General features: G+C 35.5%; 2 protein-coding genes across 2 annotated transcripts; both read left to right on the top strand.

Annotated features, from left to right (window-relative positions):
• Positions 1 to 732: 732 nt before the first annotated feature.
• pfklb (phosphofructokinase, liver b) lies at positions 733 to 13,472 on the top strand. The gene is made up of 22 exons (XM_046857977.1): positions 733 to 1,115; positions 2,924 to 2,997; positions 3,104 to 3,181; positions 3,629 to 3,818; positions 5,404 to 5,569; positions 5,694 to 5,738; positions 5,957 to 6,065; positions 6,199 to 6,294; positions 6,375 to 6,467; positions 8,153 to 8,278; positions 8,810 to 8,874; positions 8,952 to 9,015; positions 9,280 to 9,426; positions 9,505 to 9,575; positions 9,660 to 9,747; positions 9,861 to 10,013; positions 10,298 to 10,462; positions 10,638 to 10,699; positions 10,995 to 11,106; positions 11,316 to 11,415; positions 12,363 to 12,468; positions 12,595 to 13,472. Exons 1-22 carry the CDS (start codon positions 1,034 to 1,036, stop codon positions 12,740 to 12,742), a joined length of 2,340 nt encoding a protein of 779 aa, XP_046713933.1. The 5' UTR covers positions 733 to 1,033; the 3' UTR covers positions 12,743 to 13,472.
• Positions 13,473 to 14,106: 634 nt separating this feature from the next.
• On the top strand, positions 14,107 to 16,874 carry rpl37a (ribosomal protein L37a). Its single transcript, XM_046856900.1, has 4 exons — positions 14,107 to 14,237; positions 15,109 to 15,237; positions 16,528 to 16,610; positions 16,707 to 16,874. The coding sequence occupies exons 1-4, from the start codon at positions 14,235 to 14,237 to the stop codon at positions 16,768 to 16,770; spliced, it is 279 nt and encodes a 92-aa protein (XP_046712856.1). The 5' UTR covers positions 14,107 to 14,234; the 3' UTR covers positions 16,771 to 16,874.
• Positions 16,875 to 19,140: the final 2,266 nt, after the last annotated feature.

The following is a 19,140-nucleotide window of genomic DNA, read 5'->3' as shown; positions in this document are numbered from 1 at the left end:
AACCAGTAGAGGGCGACATTCCCTTGCATTTGTATACTGTAGCTCTAAATAATCTACGATATAAACTCACTGAATTAAATTAATTTGACATTTCACATACAGTCTCTGATTATATGGCACTAAAATAGTGCAGCATGATATTTCTGTTCACTGAAAACGCTCTTTATCCATAGCCATCCCGTCACTATCACGTCACTTTACTTCCAAACAAACACCACTGCGCGCAGTCTATATCTTCTTTAAAACAAGCGCTAGAGGGCGCCATTTCACATGCGCTTTTGTGTGCCATGGCGTAAACGTGTCATTTTGTACAACGCATTTCTAGCCATTAAGTCCTGTGCATTTAAACGAATGCCAATTTTTTTTACTACAAGAAAAGGTTAATTTCCCTTAAAAGGATAATGCATGAGCAGTCCCAGAAAGCCTAGAATGTGTTGCTGTTGATAAGAGGCTCACCACCAATTCATCTGAAGTGATGAATCCATATTATAACCTCCACTTGTTTTTAGATGATTGTTTTAAATAATGTGAACTGTAGTCAGTACGAATAAGGTTGCTTTAATACACGTTATTCGGATAATGATAATGAAATGTCTGCAGGATTTATAATTAAATCTATGTGGGCTCATGTGGACCTCGACTGACCCAGATCTGGTGATTAACTCCTCCTACTCTAAATAATACTGCTTTGCATCTAGTAAACACCTATTTATAATTTATGTGCATTGGATGAAATAAAACGCAGTGCTTTCTGAAAAAAATTGTACACGTCAGTTTTAATGCAGCACACAGTGGACTGAAAAAGAAAAGAAAATCTTAAACAAACGTGCAGTGCAAATAAAGAGGCGGAGCAGCGCGAGACTCAGCGGCAGCGTCTCGCGCATGCTGAAAAGGTCACTACACGACCAGCTTAGTGATTTAGACCTATTCATCTAGTCAGATTGAAAATCACAGGGGGCACAAATACAGCTGCATATTTTAATACCGCAGATCATCGAGTTATCGGAGGGTTGTGTGAAGATATCTGGGCATCATGTTGGTGGATTTTGAGAAGCTGAGGATGGCAGGAGCTGGAAAAGCCATTGCTGTTCTTACAAGCGGTGGAGATGCACAAGGTAAAAACGAATGCATGCATAAACCATGTAACATGTTACAATCTCTTAATGACCACTCCAGAGGGGAATGGATTTGTGCGATTCATGTTAATCATCTGCTTTTGTCTAGAAAAAAATGGCATGCATTTCGCCCACATAGGCGAAGGAATTTGTCGTGGCGAAATGGCTATGAACTTTAATCAGACGGATTTCAGATCAGATCCTCGTCCACTTGGAAGTGTTTAGACAATGCATCTTTGTTGCGTTTATTTATTTATTTTTGTTTTTGTTTGCATGTATATTAATCTATTTATTTTACAACTATTGCCACGACGTTGTGATTTAAATAGCTCTATCTAAACCTAACCTAGATCATTTTATCCCAAATTGCCTGCATCCAATAAATATTGTGCAGGCGCGAGCGAGGAAGTGTTACGTAACGCGACATGTCACTTACAGCAGTTGTGCACGTGCAGTGGGCGTGTTTTTAAATACCCCCCCCCCCCTCTCTCTCTCTCTCTCTCTCCCCACTGATCCTTAATCATATCTGGATAAGTAACGTGTGGTGGTTTGTATGATCTAATTAGGATGCAAGGGGATGAAATACCAAAACATACAGGATTTTAGGCTATATGAATGTACGTATGTTAATGTGGTGATTTTGGTGATATATTGTGGAGTTCTGATAGGAAGGTCGGGGGTTCAAATCCCAGCATCACCAAGCACCACTGCTGGGTCCTTCAGCAAGGCCTTTAACTCTCAATTGCTCAGCTGTATAACTGAGATAAATACAAGTCACTCTGGATAAGAGCACCTGCCAAATGATGTACATGCAAATGTGTGTATATGTAGAGATGGATGGATGAATGGATGGATGGATGCATGCACGCAAATAAATATAATGCACATTTATAAAACATGGCCTGACATGTTATGAGAAAATAATCAATGATGGTGATGTGGTGCAGTCCAACATGAGACCGTGTCACTGTTCCCACCCTTAGGTTGATTATATTTTATTCCACAGTAATTTTGCGATTTTAATGAACATGTAATTCTTTTTATTTTTTCTTGTTTGATTTAACATTATGAAATCCTGAGATGCACAAAGATATCTCATAAATATCTCACTTATCTCATAAAATCATATGACGATTAAAAGGAAACTATTGAGTTTTTTTGGTTTATGACAAAACACTGCATTCATTCATTGATTTATTGATCTCCACCAACTGCTTTGTCCTGGCCACGATCATAATGAATTCCAAGCCTGTCCTAGGGACACTGAGTGCAGTGTGGATTGGGTACCAGCTGCAATCATGCCTTAAGGCAATTTAGCATAGCTATTCATTTACTGGTATGTTTTTGGAAGGGGTGAAGAAGTTGGAGAATCCTGAGGGAAAGTAACAACATGGACATTGGAAAAAAAAAAATGCTCTTCCCCATATTAATGTTTATAACACATGCATTTTTTTCCTGAATAGAAATGTATAAAACTCATCAAAAAACAAACTTTTAATAAATCAAGGCATATGAGCTTTTAATATCTGCAGACACTTTGGTGTCTAATTCAGGACTCTTCAGATAACAGGTTCAGAAACATTTTATTGGCCAAAAAGGCAACCTTCACACATCAGCTCCACATGAATAAAAATAATAAAATATAAAACTCAAAATAAGTGTTTCTTAGCATGAACAGCAGGATCTACAGTCATAATGTAATCAGAAAAATTGAAAACTCTCTCTAGTTTTTTTAATTTTTACTAATGAACACAATAACTTGTGCAGTGAATGTTTGATGGTATGACATTTGTGTGCTCATTCTGTAGGAATGAATGCAGCTGTTCGTGCTGTAACTCGAATGGGCATTTATGTTGGCGCCAAAGTTTACCTGATCTATGAGGTATAATGTTTAATAAAAACAATATTTTAATTTAAATAATATCACACCATGTATTTCACTTAATGAATTGTTTTTTAGTAAAAATATTGCATGTATTTTCTTCAAGGGCTATCAAGGACTTGTAGATGGAAGTGAGAACATCAAACCAGCCAACTGGCAAAGTGTGAGCAACATCATCCAACTGGTAGGTCTGGACTTTCCTAAATCATTGTAAAGGCAGATGTTGGGCCCATCTACAAAAGTTTTTTCTGTTTGTTTTGTATTGCAGTAGAACATTAGTACATTGTGTCTCTCTGCTGCTGAAGGTCATTGCTCATGCCACTGAGAGGATGGGATTGAGATTATTTGAGGCAGTGCTGAGTGAAGGGATTACATTTGTGAGATTAGGACAGTGATATTAGCATGGTCCACTTCCTTTTTTCTCTTGCACAGAACATAACATTAAGAACATGCTCTCAGTCATACCACCTCTAAAGATTTGCATATATTCATTACATTGCAAATAGCAATAAATTATTAAAAGATATGAAATAAAACTGGTTGGGACTATAACTTGTTTCACTGTTTGGAGAAGACAGTTTGTGACCAGGAAACCTGTTCCCATAATAGTTATTTATGTTGTCTCTTTTAGGGTGGCACCATTATTGGCAGTGCACGCTGTAAGGATTTCACTACAAGAGAGGGTCGTCTAGCTGCTGCCTTTCACCTGGTGCAGCGTGGCATCACTAATCTGTGTGTATGTGGTGGAGATGGCAGCCTCACCGGGGCGAACATCTTCCGAAAGGAGTGGAGTGACCTGCTGGCACAGCTAGTAGAGGAAGGTAATTTTGATTAAATGTTCAACTGCAGTATTTCTCATAGCACATAATGAGAAGATTAGGTTTGAATTTTAAGCATTGCTAAAAGCTCAGTGGCATGTATTTTATTTGGTATTTCATGGCTAGGATGGGAAAAGGAGGTGTTCTGGTAGTTAAGTTATTTAGCTCTTCAACCTGGGTGCTTCTGTGGTCTTTCCTGACATATGTGACAGTTTATTAGGATATAAATCAGCTTTTGGTAACAACAGCTGGACATCCATTTGTATATACAGTAATCCCCCACTTTATCCTGGAATTGCATTTGCCACATAACTAATTTGTTTAGCTGATTTTCCCGGTCTCTTGCAGATAGAGCGATAGACCAAAAAACATATAGGGAATTGTTTTTATGGAGTTTTATGTTGAAATAATGAAATGTATTAATACAACTATAATTATTGATTATAAAATGAAGTAAAACGTTAATACAATAGAGTACAGAAAGTAAAGAATGCGGTGACATGTATCTTTAACTCCGCCTCTTTTTTAACATCATAGGACACTTGTACAGCACACTTACTCAGTATAAATGTGATACAGTGTACTGTATTTCTACCAATGTACAATTTTTGCTATATTCTTGCAAATGTTTTCTGTGTGTGTTCAAAATGGGTGGGAGAATCATTTACGGCTTAAACAATAAAAATATAAAGCATTTTTGGGCTCCTTGGTCATGGAATTCGTAACAAGGTAATGTTGTTGAAATATTAATTGGCAGCTATTTTATTTGCTTGTGAGCCATTACAAAGCCATTAAGGTGTGAAGGCATCATGTTTATTGCTTGTCTGAAAGCCCTAATGCCTGAGACTCTCCTTAACGTGATTTCGCTTGTTTTAGAAATTGAACAAAGTTGGACTTAAATCTAATAATCATTGTAACCAATAGATTGACCAAAACTGATATTATGCATTTGATCCAAACAGGATTAAGGTCGTAGCAAAGTCAAATGTTTGAAATAGGTTTTTCTTAATAGATTCTTTCCAACATAAAGTATATTTTAAGAGTATTTTAAAGGTATTTCCAGAATATTAAATAACTTCAGTGTTTCTTTTAGTAAGAACTGCATCTGATCTGGGAAAGTCATTGCGAGGCAGAAAAAAGCATGCTGTGACTCCTGTAATTGATTGCTTCTTACAGATGTCCTTTCCTTTTATTGTGTAGTTTCCGCTCCACTTACTTAAATAAAATCAGTGGCCATCTTGTATTCCTTATAACACAGACTTTACTAAACTTCATGGTCTTTTTTTTTATCAGGCAGCCAAAAGTATTCAGTACCTTTTTTATTAAGATAAACGGAGATAACAAAGAAATTTCTGATCTGAACTTTAAACCTAAACACATTTGTGTCTTTTCATAAAATGGTAACATAATGTTAAAAGTTGTCTCATCCAATTATGTCAGTCAGATTATCTTGGTCCGAAGTCTTTCATTGACAGGTATACTGTATGATATGTAAAAGTTTATGCTGCTGTATTGTATACTTTGTTTGCTGTAGCGGAACATGGGCATGTAGCTGGTGAAGTGTAATCATCTACATTTTGTGTTTAAGGGAGAATAACGGATACATTGGCTCAGCAATACACCCATCTAAACATTGTGGGTCTAGTGGGTTCGATTGATAACGACTTCTGTGGAACGGACATGACCATCGGAGCAGATTCTGCCTTGCATCGCATTATGGAGGTGATTGATGCAATCACCACTACTGCGCAGAGGTAACAGGTCATACACACAAATAGTTTTGATAATAACATCACCTTAAGTACTTACACTGTTTTGGCCGCAGTATGAAGGTATAACCATTATACCCATTGCAAAAGCTTTGTTTACTTTTTGTAGCCATCAGAGAACATTTGTGCTGGAAGTGATGGGACGGCATTGCGGGTAAGCACTAATTTTGTCACTTGTTTTTGAGCCCTGCAGTAACAGTTCTTGTACAGTTTAGTACAAATAAATTGCTCACTCATTGCTATGTGCTGCAATGCAGGTACATCATACACATGTCTTTTCTGTAACTGGTGGTCTATTTTCAATTTCAGGAGTATTGGCAGTTTAATGGAGCTACTTCTGGCAGGTTTATTTTGATGTCTTCTTGTTGGCAGGTACCTGGCCGTTGTGTCAGCTTTGGCATCTGGTGCTGACTGGGTCTTTATTCCTGAGGCTCCTCCAGAGGAAGGGTGGGAAGACCACATGTGTGCTCGTCTGGGAGAGGTAAGGCTGGAGAGCAGCAGGCTTTGTTTGTATCTTTCAAAAAAATTTTTCCTTTGTGCTCAGTGTATGTAAAATAAATGTGTGCGTGTGTTTTTTTTTTGTTTTGTTTTTTTTCTCTCTTTTTTCTCTGCAGAGCCGCAGTAAGGGCTCCCGTCTCAATGTTGTGATCATGGCAGAAGGAGCTATTGATAAACATGGCGAGCCCATAACCTCTAATTATGTGAAGGATGTAGGTCTGGGTCTTTTCTCCTGATAGCTGTTTTCAACATTTAATATTATTCTCAGTATATTATTACTTTCGATTTTTAGCTTGTAGTGAACAGACTGGGTTATGACACACGGGTCACTGTGCTGGGGCATGTACAGAGAGGTGGAACACCCTCAGCTTTTGACAGGGTGCTGGTGAGTTACCAAGCTTATGTGTGAAAATTGTGAAATGTTTTTTGTTACTTTTGTGTTATTTGCTTCTATATGTATATCTTTGCTTATATGTATGTCTACAGTGCAGAAATAATTATTCAATCTTTTGCTGATTTTGTAAATTTACCCCTTACAAAGAAATGAACAGTCTAGAATTTTTATTGTAGGTTTATTTTAAACAAGGAGAGAAAGAAAAATAAATATATATATATATATATATATATATATATATATATATATATATATATATATATATATATATATATATATTAATTAATTAATTTGTGTTTAAACAAGTGAAAAAAGTATATGATCCCCTACCAATCAGCAAGAATTCTGACTCACACACCCAAATTATTCCTGTCCCTTTAGGAAAGAACTCCTAATATCACCTCGTTATGTGTATAAAAGACACCAGTCAAAGAATCAACCTCTTCCATTCAAACCTCTGTGTCAATGAACAGCAGGGACAAGATTGTAGACCTGAACAAGGCTGGAATGGGCTACAAGACCATCAGCAAGAAGCTTGGTAAAAAAAATACACCACTGTTAACGTGAAAATTCGAGAATGGAATACAAGAGAATGGAATACAAGACAGAAGTACAAGATAAGTCAATCGCCCTCGTTCTGGCGCTCCATGCAAAATCTCACGTCATGGGGTAAAAATGATTCTGAGAAAGGTGAGGGATCAGCCCAGAATTACATGGGAGGAGCTTGTTAATGATCTCAAGGGAGCTGGAACCAAAGTCACCAAGAAAACTACACACCAAGGACTTTCTGCTCGAGAATGTACATGAACAAGCGCATCTGAAGTTTGCCAGTGAAGACCTGAATCAGTCAGAGAATGCTTGGTAGAATGTGATGTGGTCAGATGAGACCAAAATTCAGCTCTTTGGCATTAACTCGACTCGCTGTGTTTGCTGAATATAACCCTAGGAACACCATCCCCACTGTCAAAAATAGAAGACTAATCATTCTGCTTTGGGGTTGTTTCTCTGCTAATGGTACAGGAAGACTTCACCACATGCACTGCTGAATCTTGGGTGAGAAATCTGCAATCTTGTCCCTGACATCAGTTGACAGCTCTTTAGTCTTTCCCATGGAGGTGGAGAGGTTTGAATGGAAGAGGTTGATCCTGTAACTGGTGTCTTTTATACACATAATGCGTTGATATTAGGAGTTCTTTCCTAAAGGGAAAGGACTAAGTCTGTGGGAGTCAGAATTCTTGCTGGTTGATATGGAATCAAATACTTATTTCACTCAATCAAATAGAAATTAACTGTGCATTATGTGCTTTGATGTAGATGCTTAAGCTATGTAATGTTTTTAAACAAAAGTAGATAGTCAGCATTTAAATATCAGTTAATTTATTGGATTTTATAAGCTTTTATATTTTAGTAATTTAAGTATTCTATCTTTCGGGGTTTTTTTTTTGTAGTTAGAGTTTTATTTTCCAGTTTCCATTATCCACATAGCCCTAGGAAAAAAAATCAACTAAAACTAATTAAATACAAACAAACATGAGTATGTAGAAAATTGTGTAAAATTCAATTTGTATCTAATTTGATCACATTACTTTATTAAACATATAAAAAAAAAGCAGCAGTAAACCTAAAAAAAAGATTGATAGCAAATTATTAATCTTTCTGTATATTTGTCTCGATAGAGCAGTAAATTGGGAGTCGAGGCAGTTGTGGCCTTGCTGGAGGCAACTCCAGACACTCCGGCTTGTGTAATTGGACTATCTGGTAACCAGGCTATGCGTCTCCCTCTTATGGAATGTGTCAATATGGTAAGTATTAGACACTCCTTAACCGCATAAAGTCTACTATAGTGGATTTGATTAGACTTCACATGAACTTGTTCAGTGTACAATATTATATTATTGGAAATTATGAAAAATTTGTCTTTATTAAATAAGGATCACGGACACGGTTGACAGTGATGTTTTCTGAAGGGTGATATATTTTTTTTAAATATAAAATGAGTCTCGAGTGTCAGCACTTGTTACTTGTTAAGAGCACTTTGTTGCTTTGTCTGCAACGTGACAAGCTTTACAGATTCTTTGCAGCTTCTCTGTAACATGACGAGTTGCGGAAATTAATTTCTCTCATATTTCATTGACCTTAAAAGTAACTATAAATATAATTTTTTATGAATTATATTATTCTTTAGCTAATAAATTGCCATTGTATTTATTATGAGACTGAACAAATCCATAATCAGCTTAGTGCCCAGATCTAAGCAATGAACCTAACACGGTGGCATTAACATAGAAACCACTGCCTGTATTCTACAAATCGCTTTTCCACTCTGTGTTTAGACGAAGGAGGTGCAGAAAGCCATGAATGAGAAGAGATTTAATGAAGCCATTCAGCTACGTGGAAAGTAAGTGTTGTGAAGAGACATGTCTGTCTTTCTGCAAGTCTCTGAATGCTTCTTAAGGTCTAATTTCCTAATTTCAGGAGCTTTGAGAACAACTGGAACACCTATAAACTCTTAGCTCACCAGAAACCAGCTCAGTCAAAGGTAAGGAAAATGTCTATTATTTACACCTTTCGTCCTTTTATTGTACAAGTAAAATTGCAATCTTCATATTTAGTTTTTTTTTTTTTTTTAAATAGATTGTGAGATAGATATAAATGTAATTGACTGAGTGATTGTAATAGTGGTATTGAATTCTGAAATCTGATTGGTCAACAGGATTTGATGCACTGCATGTCTCGCTATTTATTTCTTTTGTTTCCATTTTTTTCTCCTAATTCATCTCACTCTTTTGCTCTTACTTTTCAGAGTGAACACTCCATGGCTATTTTAAATGTAGGTGCCCCTGCAGCTGGAATGAATGCAGCAGTCAGGTCAGCAGTCAGAGTGGGTCTTGCTCAGGGCCTCAGAGTTTACACGGTCAATGATGGCTTTGAAGGCCTAGCCAAAGACATGGTAAGCTATTGTGACCACATAATCCACATTTCATTATATTTACAAGCAGGTAAAGATGATGTAGGTTGTACCTTGCAGGTGACTGAAGTGCACTGGCATGATGTAGCAGGCTGGACTGGCCAGGGAGGCTCACTACTTGGGACTAAAAGGTTTGCTTTTTTACCTTAAGTGTTGCTTATATTCTTTTATATTGATTTGGTAATGGTCAGGTTTTTGACTGCTCTTAATTTTAGAACCCTCCCAAACTCCTGCATGGACGAAATTGTGGAAAATATTGGCAAATACAACATCCAGTCGCTTTTAGTTATTGGTGGATTTGAGGTATAAACACTACAAAAAAAAAAAAAATATGTAAATATATAGATATTGTGAATATGAATGTGAATGTGTGTTTGTATGTGTATCTATTTTATCTTTGTCTCTAACCCTCACAGGCATATGAGGGAGTTCTTCAATTGGTGGAGGCACGGGGACGCTATGATGAGCTCTGCATCATCATGTGTGTAATTCCTGCCACAATAAGCAACAATGTGCCAGGGACAGACTTCAGTATTGGAGCAGACACAGCTGTCAATGCTGCTATGGAGGTGGGAACAAATATATAATATATATGTATGTTGTTATAACATCATATACATTTTTCTGATTTGGCTGTGCCTGAAAAATCAAGTGAACCAAAAAAAGTGTTGTTTTTTTGCCAGTAATATAGTTTGACATCTTAACTTTCTAAGGAGTAATTTCTAATCATCCCACTCTACATTTCAAAGGGTTTTGATACATTTTCTTTGGAAAATTTATTACATTTTTGTTTTCTCAATAATTATATAATATATAATGTATGTAATATAATGTGTGTTACATGTTCAATCAGAGCTGTGACAAAATCAAGCAGTCTGCATCTGGTACCAAAAGACGTGTCTTTGTTGTGGAGACTATGGGTGGTTATTGTGGATATCTGGCAACCACCACAGGCATTGCTGTTGGGGCAGATGCAGCGTACATCTTTGAAGAACAGTTCAGTATCCATGACTTAAAGGTACATTCTGCCAATTTAATCAGAACCTTTTATGATATGTGTATATATATCGTATATCACAATATCATATATAATATTACAGTTAATTTTGCTGCATTAGCTGAAAATTCGAGTCATTGCATTTTAATGCTGAAAGTAATATTTTGAAAGACCTTGATTACTTTTTAATTGTCAGATGAATGTGGAGCATTTGACAGAGAAGATGAAGAATGACATTCAGCGGGGACTAGTACTGAGGTATTTACTAGTATTTTAAGACTGCACAATGCATTATAATATTTTTGAATTAAAAATTTTTCATTATGGTAAAGCAAATTATATTCACCTTAGGAAATATTACATACACAGATTTGTCTTATTAATTCATGACGACGTTTGATTTGTAATTTTAGGCAGTATTGGTTGCATACTAATTATGTAACCACTCAAATCTACTGCATATTGTCAAACATACTGTAGCTGATTCCATTATGTTGCATTATGCAGATGTGGATTCAATAGGCATTTTATTTTGTCCTTTTTTTCTATGTAGGAATGAGAAATGCCACAAGCACTACACAACAGAATTTATCCACAATTTGTACTCCGCTGAGGGGAAGGGTATCTTCGACTGCAGGGTTAATATATTGGGACATTTACAACAGGTAAAGAAGGAATTTGCATTGTGGGACCATGTGACAAGCATGTATGACTTATGCCAGTTTCTCCTTTCCATATAAAGACTTCTTCCAATAAATTCACTTCTACCAGACATGTGTATTTGACAAAAATGGACTTAATAGTAGTAAGATTCTAAATAGATTTTTTTTTTTTTTTAGAATTTAATCAATGTAATGTTTGCTTTTTCTTTCAGGGTGGGGTTCCAACTCCATTTGACAGGAACTTTGGCACCAAAATGGGTGTGAAAGCTGTGTTGTGGATCACTGAAAAAATGAAAGAGACTTACAGACAAGGTAACACAAACAAGACAGTACGTTAATCCAGAGATGCCCAAACATTTCCTATAAAGAGCTAAAAATTATACTTGTGCTTATTATACTTATAATTGAGGGCCATGGGCCAAAAATAAATGTTTCATTATATTTGTATTATTTTAAAATAAATGTTGACATGGTTCCTCTTATTTATGATTTAATAAAATGTAAAAAAGAAAAAAAAAAAAAGAAAACATAACTCTAATTTGCTCAACTAATGCAGTTTTATTTTAAATGTTTTCTAGTTCAATGATACTCATTACAATTAAAATAATCCAATTTATAGTGCAATATGTTTCAATGCCTAAAACAGCTATTCAAGCTCTAAGCAATACAGCCATATGCTTTTTAGATCAGTGAGATAATTGAAGCTGGTCCTTATTTTTCAAAGGTTTTTGCAATTTGGACTGCAGCTGAATTACTGACAGTCATGATATTGTGTAGGTGATCAGTGTGCTTCTCACTTCATTCTTTTCAAGTTCATCAGACTGAAAGTTTGTTCACAGTAGAAGGTACTCCCAAAGATTCTGCAGCTCAAAAATGTGTTGTATTAGAAATTAAGATTTTTCTTCTTCTCATGTATGGCATGGTGGGCCAAATTAAAAGGTCACAATGGACAACTTTGAGCAAGTTTGTGCATCTCCGCTTTAAACTGACAGATTTCGAAAAAGTAAAAGAATTAAATTGCGATGGTTTAATTTGACATAGATTGGACTTTATCTGAAAGAAAACCCTGTATGTATTAAGTTAAATAAAATATCGTATATTTTAATTTAAATTAATTGAAGAGGTTTATCTTCATATCATAGAGCTATAAGTCATAAAATCTGTACTATGAAAAAGTGGACAGATGTGCAATGATAGAATAATATTTTGGAGTGTACTATGTGCATGTTAATCTTCACATATTTCCATCCTATTCCCAGGAAGAGTATTTGCCAATGCTCTAGACACGGCATGCGTTATCGGCATGAACAGAAAAACAATGTCATTTAGCCCAGTCACAGAGCTGAAAGACCATACAGACTTTGAGTGAGTAATCATATTCTCCTAGAATGGTTATTAATGTGTGTCACAATACACTCATGGGTTGTTGTTTTTTTTTTTAAGAATTGAAGAGAGAATTTAATAGTGTCTTCTTGTTTTGTGTCTCTGCAGACACAGGATGCCAAAGGAGCAATGGTGGATAAACCTGCGAGTCATGCTGAAAATGCTAGCCAAGTACCAGACTCACTTCGAGGAGTATGTTACAGGGGAAATAGAGCATGTGACACGCAGGACCCTCAGCATTGAGACAGGATTCTGAAGAGCTGAAACCAGGAACCAGCATTACCAATCCTGACCATACTAAATATAGTGTACCCAAGATTATTCTCTTCTCAATAAAGTAAATAAATCCAGTGACCACTATTAAAACAGTGCTTACCTCAGTATATTAGTGTTATGTAGTAATCTGGTGTTATGTTTTGTGAGTTCTGTAACAGTACATTTGCACTATGTAGCATTTTTGCAGGGTCAATCATGGAATCAGTCCAGGTGTTTTGTTTTTCAATGCATAACTGTAACACTTTAATCATGACTTGTCATATTTGTAGCACTTGTAATTTAAATGCTGCAAAGAAAGGTGTTTTTACATAAAGTAATTTATACAAATTTCTAATATTCTCTAAATCTGTGAAAAGCTACAGCTAATTTCTAAATGAATTTGTCAACTTTTTGAAGAGAAGTCTAATTATTTCTAAATAAAGTTAGTTAGCTTTTTAATTTAGAGATTAAAAGTTCATTCAGAGAAATAAGTGTTATGACTTCTACATATGCTATCCAGCTATTTCTTTTCTGACGGAATTTTGGTCGATTATTGATGATTCAATAGTGTTTTGTAAGGTATATTTTGTGGCTGGGGTATTCATTTGATGTCTTTAAATCCACTTTAATGTGCAATCTGAGTGATTAGTTTTCGTTTTCCTTTCTCTTTCTCTACTGATATTTCACTATTCTGTAGAAATGTTAATAAATAATAAAATAATAAATAATTATTGCCTGTGCCTTGTCCTGGACACTGCTCATAAAACAACAAATGATCAGATCAAAATGTCACTTAGATTTTCATCTAAGTGGTTTAAAAGCTAATAATAATTATTATAATTAATGTATGTATTATTTGTTGAAGTGTTTTTTGTACACTTGCATGTGACGGATCACTTATCATGATCATAGAAATTATGCCTTATTCATTTTATTATTTACATGAGTTATATGGCCTAATAACAAGGTAGTAGATGTTATAAGGTCAGTAAGTGTACAGTGTTTTCTGTACAATAAACCTACTACTTGATACGCTTGTAAAAGCACCACACACTACAGTAGTGGGAATGGGCCGCTTCAAAACTATAATAATTTATGGTCCAAATAGACAGAAATCAATCAAATGTTGCATAATTACATTGCACATAAACACATTACATTAAACATTATTTAATTAATCAGCAGTTGTTTTTTTTCTCCAGTAAAGGCTAAATGTATATCAAAAACTAACAAGAGCAAAAAAGGCCAAATCAAAAATGGAAAAAGGGTAAAATATCTCAAATTCATGTTTGTTTGCAATATTAATTTTTTTTTAAATGTATTTTCATTTTCACGTTTTAACTCAGGATACAGAAAAGGTTTTAATTATTTTGGTATCATTTATTACTAACTAGTCAGAACTCAGATATCCCAGAATCCTTTACGCTTGCGGCTGGTAAATCGCGCATGCGCACTTTATCCTCCCTCTTTGGCTTCGCACCTCTTCTGCTAAAATGGTGAGTGAATGTCTCCGGTGAAATAATCCACATAAATCTAATCCATCGTGTTCAAACTGCCGCTCGTTCATTCATTAATCCACTCTACAAACTGTACTAAAGACATTACTGCTAATAGTTCTAATTAAAGAGATGTTTTTCGTTTATATTTTATATTTAAACATTTGCCGCTGGACGAGCTCTTCTGGTTGCTATACGCGGCGGTCCGAGCCTTAGCGGCGGCTATAACCCCGAACTAATAGTCCATATTTTAATGAAACAAGTTATTACAACTATATGTAACTCTTACCCGCTAGTAGTAAAATAGTTTAAGACGACATTCTAGCTAACTAGCTAGTTAGCTAATGTTTGCTAAGCTGGTAGTTATGTGTAGTAAGCAAGCTAATGTGGCTAGCAAGGTTGTTTAGTGAAGTGGTAATGCATTCATGACTTTTTTACTCCCTGCGTTCGTTTATAAGCTGTTATAAATATCCGAATATAGACAAGCACTATTTTCTAAACTAGAGTGAATGCAGTCTCCAGTGTTGGTGTAATGTCAGTTTCCCCCATTTGAGAATGTTAAAATGATGGATTTTCATGATTGAGAAAGAGGCCAGTGAGTGACTGTTCATACAAATGTTATAAGAAATACTCTCCATACAACTGTTATCAGAAATAAAGCTGCTTTAAGATGGTCACTTGGTAATACAGTATAATTTGTTATAAAAAGAAAAAACAATAATTTGCACTGTCGTCACAACCTGATGTATTTTACACTTAAATAACTTGGACAGCTGCAATATGGGCAAAGTTAAGTTTAAAATGAACCATATGAGCAAACCTATGTTTTAAATTTTTTTTCAATCTGTTTCTTAATTTCTTTGGTCTGCAGGCCAAACGCACCAAGAAGGTGGGAATTGTTGGGAAATACGGTACCCGTTATGGTGCCTCACTCAGGAAGATGGTGAAAAAGATTGAGATCAGCCAACACGCCAAGTACACCTGCTCCTTCTGTGGCAAGGTGAGTTGACCAAAGAGGACCTAATAAGAGAAGAGCTTTGGGGTTTGTTCAGGACTGGAAAAGGATGGAGTTTTTAAATGCAGTGTATGATCTATGTTCAAGTGGGGTAATGTCAGTGAATTAAAACAAAAATTGTTAATCAAATTACCAAAAATTATATATATAATTTTTTTTGGTTATGATTTGTACTTGAGCTGACAGTTGGGCTTATTTTCATTAGTCATGGAAACAGGACTGTATTCCAGGCCAGAAGTAGGTGTGATAATGGTATGTTACCTGTGTACCCTGTACTTGTTTGTGTGGGACTATTATGCACTGTTTAAGCAGAAACTGTCAGTTCTGACCAAATAGTAATCTTATGTTATTGACCAGTACTGTTTGCTATAAGGAAGTGGTTCTCAGCGGGGTTGGCCATGGACCCCACATTTTCCCATAGTCGTTATGTGGCTATTACATAGCAGTCCAAAATTAGACCGTCACTACAATGATGAATCATAAATACTTTATTAAAATGCCCACAGTGTGATTTTCTTCCTAAATGCAGTAACTATCAGGCTGTTTAAAAACATTGGGCCCAGACAATTTATGGTTCCTTGCATAAACAAGTTTAATGTGTTGAGTTGCTCGAACACATCAGAAAGATAAGCAGACTTGTATAAGTCATATTTTGTTGTTAAACAGCTCAAGATTAGTTATTCTCTTAAAGAAAGTGATTTTTGCTTTGAGTTCATAAATTGGTGACACTTTTCTCTTTGAGAATTTTCGGAGTACAAAGCTGTACATGTTCTGAGCCCAGGTCTTTGCATAGGTTTTTGTTGTATTTTTGTCTGTGTATACTGTTATTGCAATTTCTAAAGGTGGCAACAGTAGACTGCCAGGAATATTAGTGTTTTTACTGATTTTATTTATTGCATTCTTCTCAAAGCAGGTCTGGACACTTTTTTTTTTTTTTTTTTTTTAATAAAAGCAATTTTTACATTTTTGCCTCTATGTTGCCTTCACCCACAAAATATTTAATGTTCTGGAAGTTTCACATCAAACCTTTTGAACTGAATGCAGTATTTACAGCTTGGTTTTGATTTTTGTTTTGTTTATTATTATTTATTTATTTTATTTTTAGTATTTATTGTAATTTGTATACAAGAATCAAGTAGGTTTTTGGTATCTACTACTGAAGGCTTACTTTCCAGTGAGGTTTTACATTTGTATATAATTATTTATTTATTAAATAATAAATGTAATTTATTATTATAATTTTAATTCCCCTCTTCTCTTACCCCTTTCCATTAGACCAAGATGAAGAGACGAGCTGTTGGCATCTGGCACTGTGGCTCCTGCATGAAAACTGTTGCTGGAGGTGCCTGGACATACAAGTAAGAATGTGCTTTTTATATCTGGTTATATATTCAAGTTATTAAATTAAAAATTACTATTTGATGATGATTTTTTATTTTATTTTTCTTTCACAGCACAACGTCTGCTGTCACAGTCAAGTCTGCCATCAAGAGACTGAAGGAGATGAAGGACCAGTAAACTGGGACTTTGTTTTTGTACAGATTAAAACACCACCTTGTCTCAGACTGCATTTTCTATGTGGCTCGTTGGAACATCCCACAATAAATTTGTCTTGAGAGGGATTTTGCTTCTGAATCTTTTTTTTTTTTTTTTTGGTGTGCAATAAAATCAAAATATAAAAAGATTTTTTAATGTACCTGACAAAAGATTCAACTTTGAAAGAAATAAATTTAAGCATCATTCTACTTGACCTTTACCAGAACAATGTTCTTCAATTCAAAACAGTCTTGAAGAGGTTTTTTTGGGGGGGGTCCCCGAAAGCTGATTCTTTTGTCAGGTGAAAATAATTTTGCAATGAACAGTTAGAAATCTATAGATACAGAACTAAAAATGTAATGATTAGAATGTATGAACTAATCATTTTAATCATTTAATTCATTGTGTATAGTGGGTTTAACCATAGACATTCTCAAAGCAGCTTTATATAGAGAAAGTGGTTATGAAGTTGTATGAAATAATGCATGTCAGTGGCAGGCTGTGCATTTGGTAACTGGGCCTTCACTGGGGACTTGCCCAACTTAATCCACCTCTTAATGCCACAATTATCATGTCGCAATTATAGAAACCATCAATACTATACAAAGAGGCATTTCCCGTATGGATGGTGAATACCATTTTACTAAAGCAAGAATCCCAGTTAAGACAACTCCAAACCTCTACACTAACTGTGCCACCTACATCATCTGGAGCAGTTCAGAATCAATATTTGTCTAAATTAATACAATTTCATCGAACAAATATTAGAATTTAGGTTGTAAATGTAGGTCACTGCTGCTGATGAGTGGTTAGGCCAGCAGAGAAGGCTTTGCTGACCCTGACCAGCCACCACTGGTAAAAGTTTAGTGGCTATAAGTTTGTTCTTTAAGTTTATCTCTGAGAGTAAGTCAGTGGCAACTGTGGCATAGAAAAACTCCCTGAAATGGCGAGCAAAATTTACTTGGAAGGAACAAGACTCCGAATGTCCATTAATTACACTTCAATCATTGTTGAGGTGTAAAGTGAAAAAAAAGTTATGGTCCTGAACCATTGTAGTAGACTATGTTGACATTACAGTCCAAATCCATCCTTAAACCTCATGAGTAACTTTGTGGACATTGAAGTATAATGTAAACATATGTGTATATACAGGTGCATCTCAATAAATTAGAAGATCATTAAAAAGTTTATTTATTTTAGTAATTCAATACAAAAAGTGAAACTCATTATATAGATTCATCACATGCAGACTGATATATTGTGTTTATTTTTATTTTATTTTGATGATTTTGGCTCACATTTAACAAAAACCCAACAATTCACCAATCAAAAAAACATTTTTAGTGAATTGTCCTTCTGGAAAGTATGTTAATTTACTGTATATGTACTCAATACTTGGTAGGGGCTCCTTTTGATTTAATTACTGCCTCAATTCGGCATGGCATGGAGGTGATCAGTCTGGGGCACTGCTGAGGTGGTATGGAAGCCCAGGTTTCTTTGACAGTGGCCTTCAGCTCATTTGCATTTTTGGTCTCATTTCTAATTTTTTGGACAATACCACATAGATTCTCTATGGGGTTGAGGTCTGGTGAGTTTGCTGGCCAGTCAAGCACACCAACACCATGGTCATTTAAACAACTTTTGGTGCTTTTGGCAGTGTGGGCAGGTGCCAAAATCCTGCTGGAAAATGAAATCAGCATCTCCATAAAGCTGGTCAGCAGAGGGAAGCATGAAATGCTCTAAAACTTCCTGGTAACATCAGCAGTTGACATGACTCCCTAAATTACCACTGACTGTGCAAACTTTACACTGGACTTCAAACAATTTAAATTCTGTGCCTCTCCTCTCTTCCTCCAGACTCTGGGACCTTGATTTCCACATGAAATGCTAAATTATTTTTACTTCCATTTTGTCAATTTGTAATACCTATTCTGGTAAACAAAGAAAATAAGTTAATGGGAATGTTTTGTTTACTAGTGGGATGCTTTTTTTGGTTTGCATAATCTCTCCATGTGTATAAATGTGTGCATGTTGCCTCGATTTAGACTTTTCATCCAGAGTGTTTTCTGGGTATGTCATGTGTTTGTGGTATAGGGGCTGAATGTTATGTCTATTTTATGCATTAGGGCTTTAAAGCTAATTGGAAGTCTGCAACATACTTCAAAAAATTGGATTTCTTAAGAAGAAGCCCAATCGCACAATAGTCTTATTATAGTATACTATATATAGTATTATATTAACAACTTTGGGGGGATACGCAAATCATTACTCATAATGCAACTACATCTTTAAAAGTACCTAAATCCCAAACAGTACGGAGGCATGTTTTTCTGCTCTAAAACATAGTAGCAT

Source organism: Silurus meridionalis, chromosome 9 (assembly GCF_014805685.1).
Source record: "Silurus meridionalis isolate SWU-2019-XX chromosome 9, ASM1480568v1, whole genome shotgun sequence".
NCBI lineage: Eukaryota > Metazoa > Chordata > Actinopteri > Siluriformes > Siluridae > Silurus > Silurus meridionalis.
The sequence above is the reverse complement of the archived record's forward strand: the minus strand, read 5'-3'. Positions and strand labels throughout refer to the sequence as shown.

Excerpts from the sequence above, each read along its gene's own strand:
- rpl37a (XM_046856900.1), top strand. Across the intron at positions 15,238-16,527 it reads CCTGCTCCTTCTGTGGCAAG|ACCAAGATGAAGAGACGAGC; the intron begins GTGAGTTGACCA and ends CCTTTCCATTAG. Across the intron at positions 16,611-16,706 it reads GGAGGTGCCTGGACATACAA|CACAACGTCTGCTGTCACAG; the intron begins GTAAGAATGTGC and ends TTTCTTTCACAG.
- pfklb (XM_046857977.1), top strand. The coding sequence starts at position 1,034 with ATGTTGGTGGATTTTGAGAAGCTGAGGATGGCAGGAGCTGGAAAAGCC. Across the intron at positions 9,016-9,279 it reads AGAAACCAGCTCAGTCAAAG|AGTGAACACTCCATGGCTAT; the intron begins GTAAGGAAAATG and ends CTTACTTTTCAG. Across the intron at positions 9,748-9,860 it reads TAGTTATTGGTGGATTTGAG|GCATATGAGGGAGTTCTTCA; the intron begins GTATAAACACTA and ends TAACCCTCACAG.